We start from the raw sequence: 25466 nt of genomic DNA on the forward strand, positions 1-25466 counted from the left end.
AGATTATGTGGAAAAAAATGCAGTTTATTATTTTCAAAGAGCAAATTCACACAAGGCTAACAAAAGGAATAACTTTCTCCATCCTCAGAAAAAGGCAATACTCCAAGTAAGCTTTTTAGGAACACACAGTTTAGCGAGTTTATGCAAAACCAATTGAAATGGTGCATGTGGTTTTCTAATGTAAGAAGACATCCAAATCATTACTAAGTGAAAAAGCTACTTTTTTTTTTTTTAATTTAGTGTAGTACAGAAAAAAAGAGAACTATGCACTAATTTTTTGACTGTGGTTATCTCTGAAAGGAGCATTTGGGAAATGCACTCCAGGCCTTCACCTTTTACTTTTCTCTCCTGTATATAAATTTTTATAGGAAAAAAAACAGATTTTTAAAAAATTATAAACTTCAGCCTTGATAATATAATTTTTTTTAATTTAAAGACTTTGGTTTTTTAGAGCAGCTTTAGATTCATAGCAAAATTGAGAGGAAGACAGAGATCTCCCATATACTCCTTGCCCCTGCCACATGCATAACCCCTCTGTCAATATCCCACACCAGAGAAGTAACACTTGTTAACAATCAATGCACCTACATTAACACATCATTATCACCTGAAGTTCATAGTTTACATTAAGTTTCACTATTGGTGCTGTACATTCTATGGGTTTGGATAAATGTATCCATCATAGTACCACCGGGTATTTTTACTGCTTTAAACATCCTCTGTGCTCAACCTATTCACCTCCCCTCTACCCCATTCAACCCCTGGCAATCACCGATCTTTTCATTGTCTCCATAGTTTTGCCTTTTCTAGAAAGCCATATAGTAGGAATCATACCATACATATCCTTTTCAGATTGGCTTTTTTCACTTAGTAATATGCATTTAAGGTTCGTCCATGTCTTTTCATGCTCGAAGCCTCATTTCTTTTTAGCACTGAATAACATTCCATTGTCTGGATGTACTGCTGTTTATTTATTCATTCATCTACTAAAGGATATCTTGGTGCTTCCAACTTTTGGCAATTATTAATAAAGCTGCTATAAACATTCGTGTGCAGGGTTTGTGTGGACATAAGTTTTCAACTCTTTCAGGTAAATACCAACAAACAAATAACCTTTTCAAAAATTCTGGGTCACCCATCAATATCATGAGAATTAAAATAAAAGCACCTAGCACACTGCCTAGCATACAGGAAAAGTTCAATAAATGCTAGCATATTTTTATTCTGCAACGTTTTCTAACGTTACCAAATTATATACTGAGCCAGGCCAGTATACTTTGTAGTTAATGTTTACTCTATCTCCTCCTTTGCTATAAGGTGCCACTTCTTGCTTCTGTCAGTATATCTGTTGGGTTGGCCAAAAAGTTCGTAACATCTTACAGGAAAACCCGAATGAACTTTTTGGCCAACCCAATACTTTTAGAAGTACCTTCTCACCTGCTGCTTCACATTTCCTATGAATCTTTCAGCTACCAGAACATCTTGACTGTGCTTATAAAATGTCTGAAAACAAGTTGCCCAAAGCCTAATTTTAACTTAAAAAAATTACCAAATATACAATTATATTCTGACTCATTTTTAAAAATTCTTTCAAACTCTAGTCCTTTCTTTACACTGAATGATGACTCAACAGTCCAAAATGTTTTTTGTTGCGTGATTTCTACCTCCTTTTTCCTGATTCAATTCACCAGTTCTACGGCTGGGGAGAGAAGATGAGTTTATCATGCAATTATTTGAGTTCTAGCTCACCATCCTCCTAATCCTTTATTAAACAATGGGTATCAGGCTTGTCAAAAAAAAAAAAAAAGATAAAGTTACTTGAAACTTGGATGTCTTGAAATCTGCTTGTGTAGCATTTTTAGAAGATCACATACAAATGAGGGATGATTGTCTTCAAAAACAAACAACTATGTCTTTCTAAGACACTGATATTATTAACTATGGGGTTTCCGCTCAGAGTTGCAACAGAGAAATTTGATTCCAAGTTACAGTGTCCCAGGCAGCTACTGTAGCCTCACATCACTACTGGCATATCCCAACAAACAAACAAAAACAAAACAAAACTGCATGACCACCAATAAACAGATTCAAATACTAACAAGACACCTACATCAAAAGGCAATATTGGGACTTCCCTGGTGGCGCAGTGGATGGGACTCCGTGCTCCCAATGCAGGGGGCCCGGGTTCGATACCTGGTTAGGGAACTAGATCCCATACCCATGCTGCAACTAGGAGTTCGCATGCCACAACTAAGGAGCCTGCCTGCAGCAACTAAGACCCGGTGCGACCAAATAAATAAATATTTTTTAAAAAGGCAATATTATATAATACAGCTTTTAAAAATTCACATTCATTATGTCATTTTACCCTGTGAGGCAACACTGTAAGGCTGGGGGTCCATTTAACACATGAAAAAAGATTAACACTTAAGAGTTTAAATTACTTGCACAGAACCATACAGCTAATCACAAATGGCAGAATCCAAAACCAAGGACACAGTGATACTGAGAAAGAAATAATTTTGTTAAGTCAGCCCTATCTGAATTTAAATCCTACAATTTACTACTTAAAAGATTAGAATGGACGCTCCATGACTTTGCTTTGTTCACTGCTGTATCTCCAGTGTCTGGAACAGGGCAAGTATCAATAAATAATAGGTATCACTAAATACATGGTAAACAACTATCAAAAAAAAACACAACTTCTTTGGATCTCTGTTTCCTCATCTGTAAATAGAAACCATAAGTCCTTGTCTCATATCTGCTGATATAATGTATATTCAAAGCATCTGGTAGTTATTTAAGAATTAACAGCCCTGACTACCAGTTTAGTGTTTTCTTCACAAGAGCAGCCATCCTCTCACTTTTCCCATAGGCTCCAGGGAAGCAGCAGAAAACAAATGGCAGCATGATTGTCAGGCAAGCTGGTGGTAAATCAGGATGGGGCATGTAAAGAACTAAACTGGTGTGGTTCAGTCAAGCAGTCTGCTGTTCTCTTTACTTCATCTGCCATAGCAATGACAAAGGATCTTCTAGAAGAATCTGTCTGCGGATTGCCAATTTCAAAACAGAAAGTCTTGGTGGGGAGGGAAGCACCTAATCTATACTTGTAAGGTGCAAAAAGAAAAGAGGGAGGGATATCTAAAGGTAAATGAGACAATAAGAACACTGAAGTGAGAAGATCCAGAGTACCCATACTGAAATAATTCAGCCTAAGGATGGGCCCATCCACTTCTCTGCAACACAGCATATTCTTTCCAGTAAATCTAATCCAGTAACTCTAATGGATGAAGAAGTCTTGAGGACTACTGCTGAGTTCTGCCAACATAGATAGAAACAAAAGGCAGATGTTATTGACAAGCAGCACAAAAGTTAAAAGCAAAGGGAAATGGTGCTGCAAACGGTACCATAAAGTATGTGAGGGCTTCCCTGGTGGCACAGTGGTTGAGAGTCCGCCTGCCGATGCAGGGGACACGGGTTCGTGCCCCGGTCCGGGAAGATCCCACATGCCACGGAGCAGATAGGTCCGTGAGCCATGGCCGCTGAGCCTGCGTGTCCGGAGCCTGTGCTCCGCAACGGGAGAGGCCACACAGTGAGAGGCCCGCGTACCGCCAAAAAAAAAAAAAAAAAAAGTGAAAAGACAACTCACAGAATGGGAGCACATATCTGCAAATCATATATCTGCTAAGGGACTTATACCCCAAATCACAAAGAACTCTTACAACTTGGTAATAAAAAGATAAATAACCCAATTTAAAGATGGGCAAAGGACCAGAGAAGACATTTCTCCAAAGAAGATACACAAATGATCAATAAGTACATAAAATGATGCTCAATATTATTAGTCACTAGGGAAATGCAAATCAAAACTACAATGAGATACCACTTCACACCCACTAGGATGGCAAAATAAAAAAGACGGACAATAATAAATTGTCCATACATATGGCTTGATGAGGATGTGGACAAACTGGAACTCTCATACATTGCTAGTAGGAATGTAAAATGATGCAACTGCTTTGGAAAAGTCTGGAGATTCCTCAAATGCTAAACATAGAGTTACCAAATGACTTAGCAATTCTACTTCTAGGTATATACCCAAGAGAACTGTAAACATATGTTCACACAAAAACTTGTACAGAAATGTTTGTAACAGCATTATTTATAATTGTCCAAAAGTGGAAGCTCAAATATATATTAACTGACAAATGGATAAACAAAATGTGATAGATCCATACAGCAGAATTTCTTTATCAATAAAAATAAATAAAATACTGATACATGCTACAACTCAGATGAACCTTGAAAACATTATAGTTAAGTGAAAGAAACCAAACACCAAAAGGTACATACTTTATGATTCCACATATATGAAATGTCCAGAATAGGCAAATCCACAGAGACAGAAAACAGATTAGCGGTTGCCAGGGGCTGAGGAGAGAGTGCAGTGGGGAGGGCCTGCTAATTGGTACAGGACTTATTGGGGTGATGAAAATATTCTGGAATTAGTGGAAATCATCACATAACTAAAACCGACTGAATTGTACACTTCAAATGGGCGAATTTTACAGTGTGTGAATATCTCAATAAAGCACATTTAACTTAAAAAGCAGAGGGAGATGTATGTCCTGTGGAAGCAAATTCTTCTAACGTCACATTCTAACTTTCAAAGAGTGGAAAGTGGGAGTAGGAGCACAGACATCTCATACTGCAGATCCTACGGATCCCATGAAGATAGTAAGTGCCTGCTATTTCTCAGCCACTGGGAGAAATCCACTGAATTCTCTAAATAAGCCCTGGAAGGATAAGCCTCAAGCCACAGTCAGATACAAAAGCCACAGGAGCCTGCAGATAAAAGTCAACAGGGATACTGAGGAAACTCAACCTGGACCTTCTCTCAGCACTGAAGCTGGATTTGCCCTAGTTGACCCCCTGAGGACGCCAGAACCTTATCACTAGCATCATCACCTCAAAACTGAACTCATCCCAAAGTTACACAAGCAGATGTGAAGCCAGAAGGGACACATGTTCCTTGGGGTCTAGAGCACTTTCCAAATGAAAAACATCATGCCAAGTCCTCTCCTCGTATCAGTGTAATAGAGTAAGAGTTTACAAGCATGACAGAGAACCAAAAAAATCAAAACGGAAAAAGCCTCTTTTTACTTGTCATTTATTGAATACTTCCTGTGTGCATGGAGCATCACATACAACATCTCAGTCAATCTTCACAATAATTCTACTACATACACAAAGAAGAGATAAGTGATGTTAAATAACTTCCCCAAAAGTTACACAAGTAGTACGTAGATGGGAGAGGTACAACTCCAACCAAAGGAAATCTAGTCAAGTTTATATATTTAAGTTATTTTAACGGAAATTTAAGTTAAAAAGGTGAAAGGATAAAGGTATATGCAGGAACTAGTATCGAAAGTTGCAGAAATCTCAAGTCAGGCTTGAAGCTTAATTATAATATAAAATAACAGAAAACCTAGCCAATAATAGAAGAAAAATACTAACTTCCATATAACCCTCTTGGGCCAACAGGAGCATTATTCCCCTAGTAAAATGCCACTATATTCTACTTATACAGCAATTCAAAAATGTGCACCCCCCAACACACTCTCATTTTAGTCTCACAATAACCTGAAAGGATGTCATTGTCCAACAAGGTCAGTCAGACTCCAAAGCCTAAACCCTTCACTATCACACAATTCTGCTTCCCATAAAACTAAAAAACTTTTCTCCAACTATAAACAAACATCAAAGATAAAGGTATTCTATTAAAACCAAGTGTTGAATGTGTATTTATTGAAGTTTTATTCATTATTCCCTTATTCTATCATTATTCTTTATACATATTTTTAAGTTTTGTTTTTTTTTGTTTGTTTGTTTTGCGGTACGTGGGCCTCTCACTGTTCTGGCCTCTCCCATTGCGGAGCCCAGGCTCCGGACGCGCAGGCTCAGTGGCCATGGCTCACGGGGCCCAGCAGCTCCGCGGCATGTGGGATCCTCCCGGACCGGGGCACGAACCCGTGTCCCCTGCATCGGCAGGCAGACTCTCAACCACCGCACCACCAGGGAAGTCCCAAAGTCCTTTTTACATTTACCACACATTTAAGAAAAAGCAAAAAATGAAACAAAAATATTTGCAACAAAGTGACAAAGAGTTTAATATGCCTAGTATTTAACAAAGACCTTTCATAAATCTACTGATGACAAAAAAGCCAAAAGTAAAATGAGCAAAGGACCTGAAAAGCAAATAAACACTGAGATATCATCAGATTTGGCAAAGATGAAAAGACTAAAATAACCAGTGTTAGTGTGAGTCTAGGGAACCCAGGGCTAGCCTCTATGGCATTCTGGACCTGGATGCTTCTGAATTACCTCGTTCATACGTTTATTTTAATACCCGGCAAGTTGACATGTTTGTCTCTCCCTTCACTGAACTCTTTAAGGACATCTTAATCCTTGTTATATCCCCAGTAACTAGTGTCTAGCTTCTATGTGACACTCATGAATCACCTAAGCAACATGTCCGTGAAAGGCAAAATCAGAGCAATCAGGAATATCTGGGTCTGAGATGAGAGCAAAGATGGCTAGACTCTGATAGTATTACTTCCTGAGGCCTCTGCATCTTACCATCTACCCAGCTGCTGAAGGCAAAAAATTCAATGAGTCATCCAAGATTTCTCCTTTCCTGCACAAAGATTAAGAATGGCCAGTAAGCCAGAAGAAGTGTGTTTTCTTCTTTTCTTTTTGAGGTTCACATTGAATCCACTATAGGATTCTTTTTTGTGTGTGTGTGGTATGCGGGCCTCCCACCACTGCGGCCTCTCCTGCTGCGGAGCACAGGCTCCAGACGCGCAGGCTCAGCGGCCATGGCTCACGGGCCCAGCTGCTCCGCGGCATGTGGGATCCTCCCGGACCAGAGCACGAACCCGTGTCCCCTCCATCAGCAGGCGGACCCTCAACCACTGCGCCACCAGGGAAGCCCCTAGGATTCTTTTTTTTTAATTAATTAATTAATTTTATTTTTGGCTGCGTTGGCTCTTCATTGCTGCATGCGGGTTTTCTCTAGTTGCAGCGAGCGAGTGCTATTCTTCGTTGCAGTGTGAGGGCTTCTCACTGCAGTGGCTTCCTTTGTTGCAGAGCATAGGCTCTAAGTGCATGGGCTTCAGTAGTTGTGGCACGAGGGCTCAGTAGTTGTGGCTCTCCAGCTCTAGAGTGCAGGCTCAGTAGTTGTGGCACACGGGCTCAGTTGCTCCACGGCATGTTGGATCTTCCCAGACCAGGGATCCAACCCGTGTCCCCTGCATTGGTAGGAGGGTTCTTAACCTCTGTGCCACCAGGGAAGTCTGAAGAAGTATGTTTCTAATGAATAATCAATAAAATTGTGACTCTCAGATTTCCCATTTCTACAATGTACCCTAGTTTACTACTGTCATTAAAGCTACAACTATCTGAAGCCCATTTTTAAGGTACAACCAAAAAAAGCTATACAAAAAACACTGAACAACTATATTTCTAGACGTAAGCAATATTTAACCTAATGTTAAAGGTTAACGTATCCCAATGATTTTTAAGTTAGAAAACACTTTTGGCATAAGTCAAATAAAACAATGACTATAAGGAGAAAAAAAAATTGTCCTGGTCCCCAAACAGGCCCTATTATTCCTTTTGGTGATATAGATTGGTATGTTCTTGGTGGGATTACTGGTGACATATCAATCTTTCCTCTTGAAAATAAAGATTTTTTTTCCCAAAAGTCATGAGACAAATGAAAAATCCTTCAATTTTTACCATTTGTTGCTTCTACAATTAAAAAAAGAACTTATTGGGCTTCCCTGGTGGCGCAGTGGTTGAGAGTCCGCCTGCCGATGCAGGGGACGCGGGTTCGTGCCCTGGTCCGGGAAGATCCCACACGCCGCGGAGCGGCTGGGCCCGTGAGCCATGGCCGCTGAGCCTGCGCGTCCGGAGCCTGTGCTCCACAACGGGAGAGGCCGCAACACTGAGAGGCCCGCGTACCACAAAAAGAAAAAAGAACTTCTTCAATTCTTCACCAAAATCAAATCCAAGCAAATTCAGATCTTAATATAAACACCTCCTGGATGTTTAAGATTCATGCAGAGTAGCATTTAATAACTAAAATGGATTACATTAAAGACATTATTCTGAAATTACATAAAAACTCATGATGATTCTCCAAAATAAGATAATAAAGAACATAATTATTGACATATAATTAAGAACATATATAGTAAGTTTTGACTGCTAAAGTTTAAAATTCAAAAAGAGGGCCTTCCCTCGTGGTCCAGTGGTTAAGAATCAGCCTTCCAATGCAGGGGACGTGGGTTCGATCCCTGGTCTGGGAACTAAGATACCACACGCTGCAGGGCAACTAAGCCTGTGTGCCACAACTACTGAGCCCACACGCCGCAAAGAAGAGCTCATGCGCCACAACGAAAGATCCCACATGCTGCAACGAAGACTCAGTGCAGCCAAACAAATAAATAAATATTAAAAAAATAAAATTCAAAAAGAAAAAAATTTTTATTCAGGTTAACAAAGGGGAAAAAGCATCCCAAAATAGTCACTGCCTCAAAAGTCAGGAGGCTATAAAAAGTTTTAATGCAAATAAGGATTACTGTAATAAATATCAGTGACTAGCCAATCACAAATGCTTAAGATTTCAGGAAAGCAATGATACTTTTTAATTTAGTACCATAGATAAACTCAATTTAACTTTGCAATATGAAAAACCCACTTTTTTCTTGAAGACCTGGGTAAAAGAGAAAAGAACTTAGTAGAGTATATAAAATTCAGTCTTCATCTTATCAAAGAACTACTAAAACCCAGCAAGAAATACAGGCATATTCAAACTAATAGGTAACGTAATGAGAACACAGTAGGTATCTTTAAGATTTTTTACTCTTAAATAGAGGTGAAACTTCGATATAATAGAACATACAGTAAATAAGAAAGAGAAGGAAGGTGGTTTATAAAGTAATGGACTAATCTTCAAGATATTTTGAGTGAAAAAAGGTATAAACTACAGTATGTTACCTTTCGCGTTGAAAGGAGCAGGAGATTGTGTGTGTGTGTGTGTGTGTGTGTGTGTGTGTGTGCGTGCACGCGTATGTACATGTTTTTGGTGGTCTATATAAAAATTAGCTTTGGAAAAATAAATAAGAAACTGTTAATACAAGGGCTCTCTTGGGGGAGGGTAACATGGTAGGTGGAAAAGAGTAAAAGGTAAGCTTTTCCTCAGTTCATCCCTGTGTGTACTTTGAATTTGATCAATGTGAATGTATGTATAACAAAAGAAAAAATTAAAAGTACTTTACCTTGCACCATTGTTCCTACTGACTTCCACAGTTTCTTTAACAAAATATCGATCCTTGACATACGCAAAAATATCATCACAAATTTCATGTAAGCGTGAACGATGGGTAAGGTTGGTCAAGTATAAAACTGGAATAATTAGTGGTTCTGGAAAACTCTGAAGATTCTGTCTTGCTTTTTTTTCTGACTCAAGTGCTTCCTGATAGGTCAGTCCAGGTCTACCCGTCACAGCACAACTCCACACCAGACTGTTGCACAGAATAGTTCGTTCAAAAAAGTCACTGATTAAAAAACAAAAACAAAAACGCATTACCTATCATTTCACAAATTTTACATTAAAAGCTGATAAAGGATTGTTCCTTTATTGCAAAATTTTACATAGACTCATAGAACTCAAACAAAAGTTTAGTAACTGGTCAACTTACACATTAATATTACAAACATAAGAAAAAGTATATTTAAACTAGACATTTATATTTTGCAATTTACAGGTACATTCAGCCAAAATTGGATTTTGATTTCTATCAGTTTTGAAACTGAAGTGAAACAAAATAAACTCAACCTTTCTTTTTTCCTTCTAATTTTTAAGCTTTTTGTTCCAAAGCAGTCAAAACATTGTCAATTCAAGCACTTAACTATGAATTTTGAAAGGCTTTAACATAATAGTGAAAAACTGGGAAATCTAAGCATCAAACAATAAGAGAAAAGTTGAATAAATTATAGTACTTCATATAATGAAAAATCACAGTCATGAAACAGAAGGAGAGTTCTTAAATAATGTAAACAGGGAAAACAACTTTCCAGTCTGCTTCCCTCCCATATTTTTTCAAAGTAAAAGCTTATCCAAACAATATATATAATACAGTCCCACCTGTGTTAAAATTAAAAAAGAGAAAGGAAGAAAAAGAAAGGGTAGAAGGAAGGAAAGAAGGAAGGAAGGAAGGAAAGTAGCGAAAGATAACTTAAGGAAGCATAAAACATTCCTGGAATGTTATACAAAAATCAAGGTAACAGCTCTAGAATGGGGATGGGACTTAGGGACCATTCTACCCAGTGCTTTTCTGCAGTTAGGATTTCTTACTATAAGCACTAATTTCTTTTCAAAAACTCTATTCAGTCATTTTTAAAATGTGAGAGATCTACTATATGGAAAGATTTCTAAGGTATATTAAAGAGAAAAAAACTCAAAATCACTGAATGACATAATTCCAAATGCATTAATTATAATAATAGCAAAAACGTGCAAATGATCGTATTTATACAAATACCATAAACAGATGTTCCCTATGGAGAAAGGGAGGGACTGGGAAGAGGAGAATTTGTTATTCTAAATAGTTCCATATTGTTTGAATTTTTATAATGAGCATGTATTCATATTGTTTTTATAATAAAAATATTTTTTAAACAGAAAAGGTTAGACATATGCAAAAAGATTAACAGTAGTTGCCTCTAAGTGGTTAAGATATGGGTAAATATTTTGCCCGCCTCTACATTTCAGTCTACTTTTCAACATATGTAACCAACATAATTCACTATTCTCTAACTTTTTCTCCTTCCTGAAATACCCCTTTCCTTCTCATCATTCTAAAAACTATTAAAACTGTTACATGTTTATTTCCTTGTTAGTGTATCTGTACAGGTTACCCCTGTAGTAGTCTGATCTCCAAAGAAGATTTGGAGTAATTCCATTACGATAGTTTCATTTGCATATTTGTCTGTAGATTCTATGAGAACAACAAAAAATGAAATCTATGGAAGTAAAGAGAAACTAATCATACCTTAACATAAATGAGATCTAAAGAGATAATAATATACATATGTCAACTTACATGACTAATTCAGTACAAGGGAAATCCTTTTGAAGTATGTACCATTTAGTAATGGGGATAATGGGTGTATATCATTAAAATACAAAGTAAAAAGTGATTATCTTTACAAAACAGAGGCAGATATCCTTCGGGAATTCAGAGGAAGGGAAGGAGGAGAGGCAGGCACAAAAGATCAAGAAATGCTAGAACATCTTTGGGAGGAACTGGCATGAAGAATTAGGATGAAAAGGAAAAGTGGAGTTGAAGGAAAAAATGCCGGAGGAAAAAAATGAATATAATTTGATTCTTATAATAAAATCTATGTCAGATAAATAGCTAAGTGAGAGGCAACAGACATACCCAATAGAGGGTTATCAACAGGGCAAAATAAAATGAATGAATGGATGGATCTTGAAAGAGGTCTTATTTAATTTTTACTGCCTAAAACTGCAGTTCACTTAGAAAGCTTTATAAAAGTTTTAAACTTTTTCCTTTAGAAACAAACACAGATTCCCAAGCCACATATATCATGTGTGTGAGATATTCTAATAATTTAAACTATTTATCTAGTACTACAGGTGACCTTTGAACTATGGGGGGAGGGAAGGATAGAGGTGCTATCTCCACACAGTCAAAAATCTGTGTATAACTTTACCATCAGCCCTCCTTATCCATGGTCAACTGTAAGAAAAATATATTTCAAATCTAGATGTTATATATTAACTAGTCTCTAAGCTAGTGCTATCAAAAGTAGAATGCTAGCTACACATATAATTTAAAATTTTCTAGTGGCCACATTTAAAAATTTTTAAAGACATACTAATGAAATTAATATATTTTATTTAACCCAATATATTACAAAATAGTTCAATATGTAATCAATATTGAAATAGTTTATTTTTTCTTTTTGGTACCAAGTCTTCAAAATCCAGTATGTATTTTACATTTACTGCGCATCTTAATTCTGACTAGTCACCTTTCAAGTTCTTAATAACCAATGGCTCCTGCATTGGACAGCGCAGCTCTAGCCATAGCAGGTGGGTATTTGATAGCCTGGGGTATTTGCTGCCATTGCAGGGGGACAGACTTTAGACTCAGCTGCAATAAACACTATTCTGTTTAGATTTGTTACCATTGTTCAAAATACCAAGGAGAAGAATGGCACAAGTGCCACAAACCTCCACTAAACGTGGATAGACAGTAACCAGCGACAGTACAGCTACCCTTCTTCACCCAGGTTCCCAGAGCCTCCTGCAAAGTGTTTGTTCTGTTTGTTTCCTTTGTGTCTATCTACCCTACAAAGGTCTTACATTATAGTCCTGCTGTGCACAAAGATCCACCCTCAGGAGGAGGGAGGCAGGACACACTACCACAGCGGCCATCTTTTTAAATTAATTTTTATTGGAATTTTCTTTCACAGTGGCCATTTTAAAGCAAGGGAAATAAAGCCCAAGGCTACTTCTCCCTATTCATCACTCCCTATTCATCATGGCACCATCTCTAACATTACACACCTTCACTTACATCCACTTCTATATTCTGCTCTTCACCCATTCAACATACACATTCAAATGTGTAGGATTTTGTTAGTAATGCTGAAACTCTAGGGGATAGGTTACAGTGCCTCTTCAATTTCAATATAAGAATATAAATAACGAAAATCTTACAAGCAGCACATTTTTATTATTGTGAGTAAAACTTTATAAAACACAAAGTACTATTTTATATCAGTTTAGACTAATACAGGTTATTATGTCTCCAATTTATTGCTACATTCCTTCAACAATCCTCTTTACTAGAGATGAGCGTACTACTGGCCCGGAGGTCAAATCCAGACTTCCACCTGTTTGTCGAGTTTTATTGGAACACAGCCACACCCACATCTTTAGGTATTGCCTATGACTGCCTCCTCACTACATCTGTAGAGTTGGGTTGGTGCAACAGACATCTAATGGCCTGAAAAGCCTAAAATATTGACTATCTGGCCCTTTAAGAAAAAGTTTGATGACCTCTGCCCTTTGCCATTATTTCTTAAGGAAAAATTGCTTCTGAGTTACCAGGTCAAGTACTGGTAAGAACACACTTCTAAAACAAAGTCAACAAATTAAGGAACAAAGGGCAACATACTGTTAACTTGCTGAGTATTTGGAAAACTAAAAACCTAAAAGAATAAGATTAAGAATGAAGTGACATAAAAACCAGAAACCAAATACAATTCAGAAAAGATAAATGCAAAGCATACTCTATTTACTTAATGGCCCAAAATGTATTAACTAGACGTAAAGCAAGGTAAGAGAGATACAGCCCAATACTGCAGAAAAGATCTAAGGGACATAAGCAAACTCCTCTGTCTACAAAATAATCAGTAACTGAGAAATGCAGCCATAGGTTAAAAACTAACACAATTCCTGACTAAAACAGCATATGGTATGCAACAGAAGGAAAGTATGGTTTATAAGCTTAGAAAAGTAGTAATTGCTAAAAGACAGCACGGGCTGTTCTAACAATTTCCTTCACTGAAGGGGTTACAAGAGCAGGACATTAGGTGATCATGGGCATGGCAGACTATACATGCCTTAGAGGGAGAAATAGCTGCTAGATGAAAATTACATTTATTACATTTATTCATAAATGGTGAGGGGGAAAGTTCAATTATAAAGCTTAGTTTAAAAAAACACTTTACTATTACTTTGCACTTTACTTAGTGCTGCCTCAGACGAACTTAAGATACTGACATACAAGGCAGGCTCCTAAAATCTGCAGATGACATTATGGTGAGGAATAGCAATACAGATTTTTAAAATCTAGACAATGAAGACTTAAGTAGAAATCAACAAAGGTGAAACATTATAGCTCCATCTTTCAGGACCCAACTCATATGTTATCTCCTATCTGAGGGCATCCTCAATTCCCCAGCAGTTATCAGTTCCATTTTCTATCAGTTCCATTTTCTATGTTTCCATTACACTGGCTCCTCAGAACATATGTGATTTATGCCACTGTGTTATAGACATACAATCACTTCTCACTAGAGGGGGACAAATTATCTCAGCATTTCCAAAGACTTTCCAAAGTACAGTGTCAAGAATAAGCAAATATATTCTCATCGGCAGTCCACATATACTTTTATGTTTATCTAAAAAGAGAAAGTACACATGTGAATGGGAAGAAGAAAGCAAAATATCTGAATCTCAGCTTTGTCACTTGTACAATATGACTTGGGTAATTTATACAAACTTCACTGAACCTGGTTCCCCTTCTGTAAAATGGGAACAATGTGTTCCATAAACAGTTAATATGAAAATTAAATAATACAGTATGCCCAACATACTATATGTGCACTCAATAAACATATCAATTCTTACTGCTTAGGTACCCTATTCGCAGAGAGATCCTAGAAGAATACACAGAAGAATAACCTGTACGGTAGAGCAACAATGTCAGAAGAACACATATAAGACCTGAGAATCTTTGAAGAGAAAGTTTGGCATTGGGAAGGAGGTTAGGAAAAGGGATTAACTGTAGAAGGATTATCAGTGAACATCCAAAATCCAATCTGGATGCCCCAAGTATAAAATCTTATCAGCTGCATAGTGGTAGACTATTTGCAAAGAGGGTTGAAGGTGTGCAGGCTCCTTAGAAATGACTTTCACACTCTTCTCACAAGAGGTAGAGCCTATTTCACCACCCCTTGAATCTGGGCTGGACCTGAGATTGGCTTTGACCAACAAAATACAGAAATGACATTGAGAGATGTCTACTCTCACCCTCCTGGAACTCTGAGACCGAGGTCTCTGGAAGAAGCAGCCCAAGTTGCTTTCTGAGGATGAAAGACCACATGGTGAGAAATGCCATCCCAGTATATTAAATTATCACATAGTACACTTTAAATATGTTACAATTCTGTTTGTCAATTATACCCGAATAAAGCTAGAAAACACACACACACACACAAAGAAAAGCCATCCCAGCTGAGGTCCCTGACACATGACTGAGGCCACCTCTTACTCCATCTAGCCTCAGCCAAGCCTGACTTCATCTGACTTCACCTAAATGAGAGAGCACAGAGAGATGAGCAGCAACCACAATGGCAACCCAAAGAATAGTGGGCAAACAAAATGGATGGCTCTCTGAGCCACTAAGTTTTAGAGTGGCGTGTTATAAATAACTGATAGATATATCCCGTCTGCAGAAAAGAAACATGGTAGCCTGCTAAGCAGATAAAAGGTTAAAATGCAAAAAAAAGAAAAAAAAAGTATTTAGGAATCTCTGTTATACCATCCACAGAAAAAGGACTCATAGACCCAAATACCTGGGCCATGTGGCAGACTTATTCCTAAAGAGGAGCTGAACATCTAACTTGAAGACGCTAGCTATTAAGATTATCCTACTCTCCTTGAAAACCCTATGCTCACGAAAGGGCCTTCTGATAATAACTAGATTTCATACATAGCTTATTATCAGTTTGGGGACTGGTCTATGTGAAGGGCCCTTTTCCGTATAAATTAATGGCATTCTGGTTTTTACATACAGTATCTAGAATTTAATCACTTGGGAGTGTAGTAAAAAAGTCAAATGTCTGAGCAGACTGTAGATCATGGTACCTTCACAAAGATCTAGGCAGCCAGCTTGAATTCCAAGCAATGCCCCTATGTTTTTGGTGCATATTTATGCAAACTTTAACAAATATTAGGAAGAATTCTCTATAATAAGCATTATGTGATGGTAAATATGAAAACAAACTCTAGAGTCTTAGGTATGTGAGTGAGAACTCTAGTGTCACCAGTTGCTAGATAGGTCGTTTTTGAACTGATCTTGGACTTACTCTTCCTGCCTCAATCCCAACCTCCTCATCTGTAAAAAGAGGACAGTTGAAAGGACTGAATTAACAAGTTGAGGAGCTGATGAACAATGAAAACAGGATGCTTTATAAATTAGTCAAACACTTTTCACTGGACAGCCAGATTGAAACATAAGCTGGTCTGTCAGTGATGTTGTGGAAGAGACTCCTACATTGTATATGAAAAGTGTGATTCACTCACAGATGGGAAATACATTCCAATTCCAAGAGTCTAAATGCCTAAAAACAGAAGTCATTTTATTAAGGAGATTAAAGTCACTATGTAATACAAATCATTTTCCTAGCCCACAAATCTAGAATTTCTGGTGTTCAGACTTGACTGCTCCTTATTTGAACAATCCAGACAAAAAAAAAAATTTTTTTAAACAAAATTATTGTCTGCTAACTAAATTACAGAATAAATTTTTATCTCCTTTAAAAGATTAAACTATGCACTTTATTCTGTTCTCTTTATCTACGAGCTTCGTTTTTCTTATATTTTTCCCCCTAGGTTCCATATATAAGTGAGATCATACGGTATTTGCTTTTCTCTGTCCAACATTTCACTTAGCATAATGCCCTTGAGGTCCATAGGTATTGCTGTAAATGGCAAGATTTCATTCTTTTTTAAGACTGAATAATATTCCATTGTGTATATGTACATCTTCTTCACCCATTTATCCATCAATGGACACTTAGGTTGTTTCCATATCTTGGCTATTATAAATAATGCTGCAATGAACATGAGGATGCATATATCTTTTCAAATTAGTGTTTTCATTTTCTTTGGATAAATACCCAGAAATGGAATTGCTGTATCAATATGGCAGTTCTGTTTGTAATTTTTTGAGGAACCCCCATACTATTTCCCATAATGGCGGCACCAATTTATATTCTTATCAATAGCGCATGAGGGTTTGTTTTTCTCCACATCCTCCCCAATACTTGTTATTTCTAGTCTTTTTGATAACAGCCATTCTAACATGTGTGAAGTGATACCTCATTATGGCTTTGATTTGCCTTTCCTTGATGATTAATGATGTAGAGCACCTGTTGGCTCTCTGAATATCTTCTCTGGAAAAATATCTGTTCAGATCTTCTGTCCATTTTTAAATCAAGTTGTTTTGGTATTTTTGCTGTTGAGTTATATGAGCTCTTTGTATATTTTGAGTATTAGTCCCTTGTCAGATATAAGATTTACAAATATTTTCTTCCATTTCGTAGGCTGCCTTTTCATTTTGTTAATGGTTTCCTTTGCTGTGAAGACACTTTTTAGTTTGACGTAGTCCCACCCACTAGTTTACTTTTGCTTTTATTGCTTTTGGTGTTGAATTCAAAAAAAAAATCATTGCCAAGATGTATGTCAAGGAGCTTACCACCTATGTTTTCTTCTAGGAGTTTTATGGTTTCAGGTCTTATGTTCAAGTCTTTAATCCATTTGGAGTTAATTTTTGTGTATGGTGTAAGACAGTGGCCCAGTTTCATTCTTTTGCACTTTAGCTTATGCATTCACCTACAGTTAATATGCTATTTTTAATGAGTCTTCTTTATTTATGGAAAGCAGGTCAAACAAGAGCTAGCAATTAAAGAGCATATAGTTAAAACAAACAAACAAAATAAAGGAGTTTGAACTGTATAATCACCAAGTAACCATCTTTGTCATAGTCCCTGTCTCAAAGAATTCAGGGTCTAGGAAAAGAGAAAATGTGATGCAACAAATACATTGCATTACCGTGCAACAACTGCAGATGTTACACTAGATAAAATGAAGGGTGACCGTTGCTGCTAGAAGGACAAAGGAGGAAGTGTTAGGCTATGATATCAGGTAAGACACACAAAACACTATTTAGCAATTAAAAGGTCACTGGCAACCTGTACTAACCAGAGTTAGAGGCAGTTACTTTGCATTATGCTGGGAAGTGAAAAAGGTGCGGAGGTGTAGTAAAACTCTTTGAGACTGATAGAGAAAGTTATATTCAAGAAATCAAAAACCCAAGCAAATAGGTGAGCATAGTGATCTTCAGACAAATACAAAAGAAAAATATTCAAAATAATGTACTTAAAGGATAATCTTCAAACAAATTCACATAAACCAATTTGTGATTTAACGAATTAGTGAAAACAGATGTTTCCTTCATAGTTTCTCCAGACTTGTGGCAAGGGTCAGATTACCATAATCTGCAGACCACCATATACCATCCACCATGAATGCATTTTTAGAAAGATCTCTTTGTAATCATCTAAGAGAAAGTAATCCAAATTTTAACACAATTAAATGGCAGTCTTCTTCCAGTTTTGTGCCAATTCAAAGTCATAAACGTTAACAGCTAAGAACATCAGTAGCTCTGCTTTGGTCAGGGTAAATGATTAAATATCTTTGCTCCCAAACCAATCACCTCTCTTAAACTGCTTGTTATTTCCAAAAACCCAAACGCTTCAGCACAGAGCAAAGACATTTTAATTAAAACAAAACATTTTAATTTTAATGTCATAAGACTACAAAGGACAAAATTAAAACATTTTAATTTTAATGTCATAAGACTACAGGGGACACAGTTCCTTAACATTAATGGAAGGTAGGTTTGGAATACCAAAAATCTCCTCCTCTATCATCAAGAACCTAAGTATCTGAAAAGTGTTCAAATTCAAAGAGGCTAGGGGCCATATTTATGCTCCCTTCTAAAGTGAGAAGAGTGTCTCAAAAAGACTGCTTACATAAAAGAAGAAAAGTTTAAATTTAAGCCCATTTCCTATCTTGTTGGTGCTTTTAAATACAACTTCTTGAAAAAAATTCAGAATTACCAAGGATTTTAACCTAAATCTTCTTTAAAAGTAAGACATCATCCTTGTCAAGTTACTTAATCCAAATTCACTTAAGTAGTTACAAGACTGAACTCTATTTGAGTAACAAAACAAGTCTGTACAGGAGCAGAGTAAGATGTGCACTCGTATTTAAAAGTACTGTCTGCTGAAAAACTTCTCTAGATATGACATGTTTACGTGTAACTCCTGTGGAGCCGAAGAAAAAAGAAGGCTTGCTTAAAATAAAAGCTCAAAGGAACTGTCCTTTCTAACTTCACTAGTCATTTCTCAGACAGGTGCTGAGTTTGCTTAACGCCCTCCCTCCAGCAAGCCCCCACTCAGAAAAGGTGCCTCCTACACACAATTTATTTGGTTGCTATAACACTTGGTTTCTAAGTCACAAAGGGACTCCTTCTGAGTGGAGAGGATAAAGCATAAGAAAAAGGGAGGATCAGGCTGTTTCAGCGATTGATCAATTCAGGTTCTCACTTGGTGATCCTGTTTAAACACAGAGCTCTAAAACGCCCCGTTATTTGGTGTCACGGGACAAGGGGATCTCTTGGGATAAACCAGGCAAGGGACTAAAAATTGAGGGCTTGAAACTACACAGGCAGCAGCTCCGGATTCTTGTAAAAACAAAAGCGAGTGGCACATGTCTGGCGGCCCCATGCGCAGGGGGATAAAGAGGAGGCTGGCTGGGGTTGGAGTTGAACTTGTCTTAGCCCCCTCCCCCAACTCCCACCGCCGCGCTCCCGGCTACGCAAAACCGAAAACGAGGGGGCGCCCAGGGCCCTGCTCTCTCCCCCTCCTTTTCCCCCGCCCAGTCCCGACTTCTTCCTCACCCGGTCTCCCGGGGGCGGAGACGCCGAGTTCCCCAGGGCCGGGAGTTAGTCACCGAGAAGAGGCGGTGACAGAGCGCACGGCTCGCTTCGCACACTCCGAGGCCTAGCCGCACCCGACCAGAGGCGGCCGGCGGAGGCTCTAGCGTCCCGGGCTTGCCAGGGAGCCCCCTCCCCGGAGTCTCAACTCCGCTCCCACCCCACCCCCGCCGCTACCCTGGGCAGCTCCAACGTCAGGCTCCACTCCCGACCGAGGAAACGATGCCCAGCCCGGCCGTTTCCTGCCCCCGGGGGCAGGGATTCCCTCCCCGGACTGGGGGACCGCGGCTCCATGCCGCTGACCCGAGCGGGGATCCCCTCGGCCGCCGGGCGGGGATCCCGGAACTGGCCCCGTAGCGCGCGTGTGGCCGCGGCGGGGAGGGGCGAGGCGGGGAGTTTCCGCCGCTCGGCGGCCGGGCGGCTGCCGCGACTAGAAGCTGTCCCCGCGGCCGGCCAGGGACCCCAGCCTCCTCTGCCCCGGCCGGCTCTCCCCATGCGCGCCTCGGCCGGTCGGGCCTCCCGGGGACCCCGCTCAGTCACCGTGTCGGACTCGGGGGCCAGAGAAACGCGGGCCCGCGGCCACCCGTCACTTTCCAGTCGCCCCGCCAGAAACCCGGGTCTTGGAAAAGGAGAGAGACAAAAGGACGCTGGGGAGGGAGTCCCCACACTCCCTCGCACCCCCCGCGCCCGGCCCGGCCCTTACTCGTAGTGGCGGAAGATCTCGTTGGTGACTTTACAGTAGAAAACTTCCTCGTCGGGCCGCAAGTCCGCGGGCGGCTTCTGGCTCACAAACGGCTTTCGGTGTAGCAGCGGCATCTCGTGTCCGCCCGTGGGCTCACCCGGACCCTCGGCCGCCCGCGCCGGCCCCGCTTCCCTATCAAAATTGGAGGGAAAGGAAAGCCGGTAAGGTGGGGAGCGCTCGGCGGCGGCGGCGTGGGCCGGTCCGCGCGCCGGGGGAAGCTCGACTGCCTTTTGTGTGACTGACGCGCTGCGGCTGCCACCCGAGCTGAGGTCGCTCCTGTCGCGGTCGGGGTATTGAGCCAGCGGAGCCGCCCCACCGCCGCACGCCGGGCTGCGGGTTCACAATGGGGCCAAACGCCCAGCCGCGGGCAGGCGGTGCGGGAGCGGCAGCGGCCCCCTCCCCCAGCCCCTGCGGCCGCGGGGCTCAGAACGTGCTCGGCGCGCAGCCGGCCGGCCCGACGCCGCTAGGGAGCTCGATGCGGGCGGACCCCGGCGCCGCTCCGCTTTGTTCCCCCGCTCGCCTACACTTCTCTGCCGGCGCCGGCCGGCTCCCGAGCGACCACACCAAGCCCCTCACCTGCAAGCACGCCGGCTGCCACTTCTCCACCTTCTCAACTACAAAGGCGGCGAGGGGAGGCTCTGTCCCCCCGGGGGGTCGCTTCTCGCCGGCCCCTCCGCGCCTCCGGCCGCCGCTTCTCCCGCTGCCACGGCCTGGCTCCTCGCGGGGGATCGCGTCCCACCGCCACTTCCCCGCCTCTCGGAGCTCCTGGGAAGTTTCTGATCTACTTTCGGCTCAGAAGGAGGAAGAGCTGTTGGGAGGAGCTTTTCACTTCTCGCTTCTACCTTTTTATTGGCTACTCGATGACTTTTACAGCCTGTCACTGATACAGGAAGAGACGGCGGAGAGCCTGGGAGAGCTACATTATTAATTAATGGAGCAACCCCTTGTGAAGAATCAGAAGCATCCTCCATGTTTGCGATTATCAGCCCAAAGATCTGGGGAGAGAGCTGGGGTTTCAAACAAATAGCTAACAAAGTAAAGCCTTCCTCTTCAAGTCTGACACCAGCGCTTGGTTCCACAATGGGAAAAGGATTCCAATTAAGATTTAACTTGTATTTTAAGGATGGGAAGAGAGATGAGGAATAAGAAGTGAACAGTATTTTGAAATTTTCTTCTTCAGAATTAGAATTCACCTGTCTAAAAAAATACTTTGCTTGTATAAACATTCATCTTGAAAATACCTTTCTTGACACCGTGCTCTTTAATACTTAGGACAATTCAGTCAAAGTCTTAAAAGAGGAAAAGACCAAGAAAGTATACGTCAGAAAATGTCATCATGCCTATAGGACCCATTCATATTTAAAACTAAAAACCACACCTTTAAAAAGTAATATTTAGAATACGCCGCTGAATATATTATGCAAGGGATCAGTATTTAATTCAATCACTCAGAATTTTAAAGATTATGAATTTACTAGTGAAATTTCCCCTAAAACAACTTTCCCATATCTATGATTTCCATTCGTTGAACTAATTTTAATGCATATAATACGTGTGACTTTTGAAGTAAAAAATATTCGAAACTACACATAACTCCCAATGTTTGCCAGCTTTGTATTAAATGGTCATTTTTGCTACTGCCCTTGACATTTGCTTATTTGCAGATTAACCTGTAAGAATGGGTCTAAAAGACAATAAGTTTGAAGAAGTCCTTCAACAAAGGATGTAACTAATTACTAATACTATGAAATGATCTCAGTTGTAAAAATGTGGGATCATCTTTGTATCTTCAAATTAAGTACATATGTACATTGGAGCAGAAAATGTAAGGAATCTATCCAAATCTCAAGAGTTATTATTTTTAAACTTCTTTTAAGATACTTCTATGGTGGCTAGCAAAATAAAATTTTGTGATTCAAAAATCATTAATAAAATTAATGCACCTTAGTGTACAGATACAAAAGTCAAGGAGGCTTTGAAATGCTCTGAGTAGCAAGTATATTCCTTAGCCTGGATAAGCTCTTCAGAAAATTATGCATGCAAAGATTTGGTGTTTTAAACTGGCCTCCAACTAGTACACTGAGTGACAATATAGAATTCCCTTCATAGAAAGTAATTTCCCAGGTGAAAAACTTAGAGCCTACAAAAAATGGGGACAAGGAGAATGGATAATTTTCAACTGATATTGAAGCATCACTCTCACAATTCAAAATCCCACCTTAACTGTTAAGCTAAAAATAGATGAAATTTTATCTGATTATATAGTATTTATCTTTCTTAGATCTCACTATTTGCTAAGCTGCTAAAATAATCTTGTTAAAATCACCATCAAAAATAGTAATGTTGATTTTACTTTTATTAAATACAAATTTTTAAACAACTGGATTCTTTTTTTTATACTAGCCTAAAATGGAAATTTTATTCTACTTCAAAATACTATCATCTCAATTTCCCTACTACCAGACTCAAATTTCAATACCATCATAACTCGGTTCTCTGAGTTACATAGGATTTATTTTAATTTATGATATTTAATCAATATTATACATAGTTATTTCAGAATGTGTTTAGTAAATTATAAATAATATATTAAAAGGTTTAGTTTTTATATGTTTATAATGTTTGATCAAATTGATAGCATACCTAAGCTACCTCAAAGTAACACTTCTCTTAAAGTTATCCTACATGTTTGCTGCTAAAAACTTACCTAATATATTAGTTATTTCATATTTTGGTATCATGATCACCTCCTTGCTTTACTACTACTTCTAGACTTTTGAGAGTGAAAAGCTCATTGCTGTATTCAGAAAGTAAAGGATACTGTCATAAAATAGGACTTTGTGTAAAAAAAAATTGGAAATATTGTAAAGGAAACTATGAAAGTTAGGGTATCACAAAAAAGAAAAAGAGAAACAATTTAAAATTTTAATAATTTAATTCAGTTAAACATTTGTCCTCCATTTATGTGCCAAGACACTGTACTAGCTCATGTGAGGGATACAATATAAATGTATCCTGGCCTCAAAAAATGTACAGTCTTGTAGGTGAGAGATGATGTAAAGACAAATAAACAATACAAGGATTGTATGAGTCCTAATGATCATGAGTAATATAATGCAAAAAAAGAAGTAGAAAAGATTAAAAGAAAATGTACAATAAAAGGGGGACCCAGGGTCGGTCCTAAATGAAGTTATCTGCAGGGCATGATTTGAAGGGCAACATAAAGCTCATGTTCTAGCATATCCTCCCCAGTCTCAAGATGCAACCCTCCACCCTCTGTCACCTCTCTGGGTGAAGACACCAGTAGTCCCCACTTAAATGTAAAATGTAAATATACTAGTTAGGGCATATATCAATCTAATATCATCAAGACCTAGTTTAATATTTGAGAAGGTATACTGCCTTGGATAGGTAAAGATAAAACAAGACTATGAAATATATGTATTTGTAAAAGCTTGAGCTAGTATACTTTTCCTGTCTTCTATTGACTGATTAAGAAAGGCTTTACTTAGGTGGTTTGGTGAGACAGTAATTACTTAGAACTGAAAGAAACCTTTGGTAACTCTTCATTCTCTCATTTTGCAGCTGAGGAAATGGAAGCTCAGGAACTGAAATCTAGGCCTCCTGACTCCTTGTCTAGTCTCTTTAGACCACACTGCTCTTTCTGTAGATTTGATAATATCTAATTTTCTTGTATACCCTACTTGTACTGTATCTGTAAATGAGCTAAAATACTATTACAAATCCCTCCTGAACTGCTAAAATGTGTATGGGGATAAGATACATTACTCATGATCAGAAATAATCGTTTTTGAGAATTATCCAGAAAGGCAATAGGAGTAATACGAATCTTAAATTTGTCCAACTGAAGAGCTGACAAATCCTATCTCCATGCTTCAGTTAACACATCTAACAAATATAAACACTTCATGTCCCTTACCTCTAAGTAGCAGTGATACAAGCATTTAGAGTATAGCTGAGAAAGATGTCTTATAAATATATACAAGGAATATCTTCAACTTTGTAACTCCTTTCCTTAGTATCTTTACCTGACACCTGTCTCAACTCTTCTATGATCTCTTTTTAATGTCTTTCTAATTCATGGCATTTTGCCTATAAAAGATTTATATATATTGTTCTTTAGAAGCAATGAATATCTGTATTCAGCCTAGTATTAGGATAGTGGTGCTAGACCTTAGCTGCCCATTGAAATCGCCAGAGGGGTTTTTGAAAGATACTGATGCTTGGGTCATACCCTAGACTAATTAAAACAATTTCTGGGGTAGGGACCCAGGCGTCTGGGGTTTAAAAATCTACTCAGATGATTCTAATGTACTGCCAAGGCTGAGAACTACTATGCTTAGAGGAGATTGGATTGTTAATGCTGAAGTAGTAATGTTGGCAAATTTGGAATTCATTTTTTATTCAACCATTTGTGATTAAAGTCATGAATTATGGGATGGTAGGAGGGGTTGAAAGAATGTCTATGGCCATATCATTATCACAGTAATAGTTTACATTTAATGAATGCTTCCAGCTTGTCAAGCATTGTGCTAAGGGCTTTAAATGAATCATCTCATGCAATTCTTACAACAAAGTACTATTTATCACTTCCATTTTACAGATGAAGCCATTGAGGCTCAGAGAGGTTAATTAAGTAGTTTGCCTAAGGTCATACAGCCCAGAAGCAGAAAAGCCAAAATTATCAACTCTGGAGTCCAAGCTCCTTACTATTGTACTACTGTATATTTCCATGGGACTGATTTGCTAATCTAGCTCAGATATAAATTGAAACAGAGAACTTGAGCCAATGCACTAAACAGTTTAGAACTTGTAATGATCAAGAATGTTTGTTAGAGGAAACCATGGAGAATTTAAAAAATTATCTCTGAGTGGGGAAAGCTAAGTACCATAACACAAAGCCCAGAATCCATAAAGATAATTCTATAAAATAAAATTTTCTGCATGACAAAAGCTACCACGAAGTTGGAAGATGAATATCAAACTTGGGAAATAATTATTTGCAACTCACTGACAAAAGGATAATTTTCCTA

At 39.0% G+C, this 25466-nt stretch overlaps 1 protein-coding gene across 2 annotated transcripts in view; it reads right to left on the reverse strand.

Moving 5' to 3' along the window:
* Positions 1–21232, reverse strand: part of BAZ1A (bromodomain adjacent to zinc finger domain 1A) — a 94011-nt gene extending 72779 nt beyond the window's left edge. The window contains exons 1-3 of one of the 2 annotated variants that reach the window (XM_004269959.4): positions 20989–21232; positions 20374–20544; positions 9345–9623 (exon numbers count right to left, since the gene is read on the reverse strand). In XM_004269959.4, coding sequence (XP_004270007.2) covers positions 9345–9623; positions 20374–20486 — 392 coding nt within the window. In that variant the 5' untranslated portion in view covers positions 20487–20544; positions 20989–21232. Of the gene's footprint in view, positions 1–9344; positions 9624–20373; positions 20545–20988 lie in introns of those variants that run through there. The other variant, XM_033428358.2, reaches the window with a different exon arrangement.
* Between the last annotated feature and the right edge of the window lie 4234 nt (positions 21233–25466).

This window comes from Orcinus orca, chromosome 2 (genome assembly GCF_937001465.1).
Source record: "Orcinus orca chromosome 2, mOrcOrc1.1, whole genome shotgun sequence".
NCBI classification, from domain to species: domain Eukaryota; kingdom Metazoa; phylum Chordata; class Mammalia; order Artiodactyla; family Delphinidae; genus Orcinus; species Orcinus orca.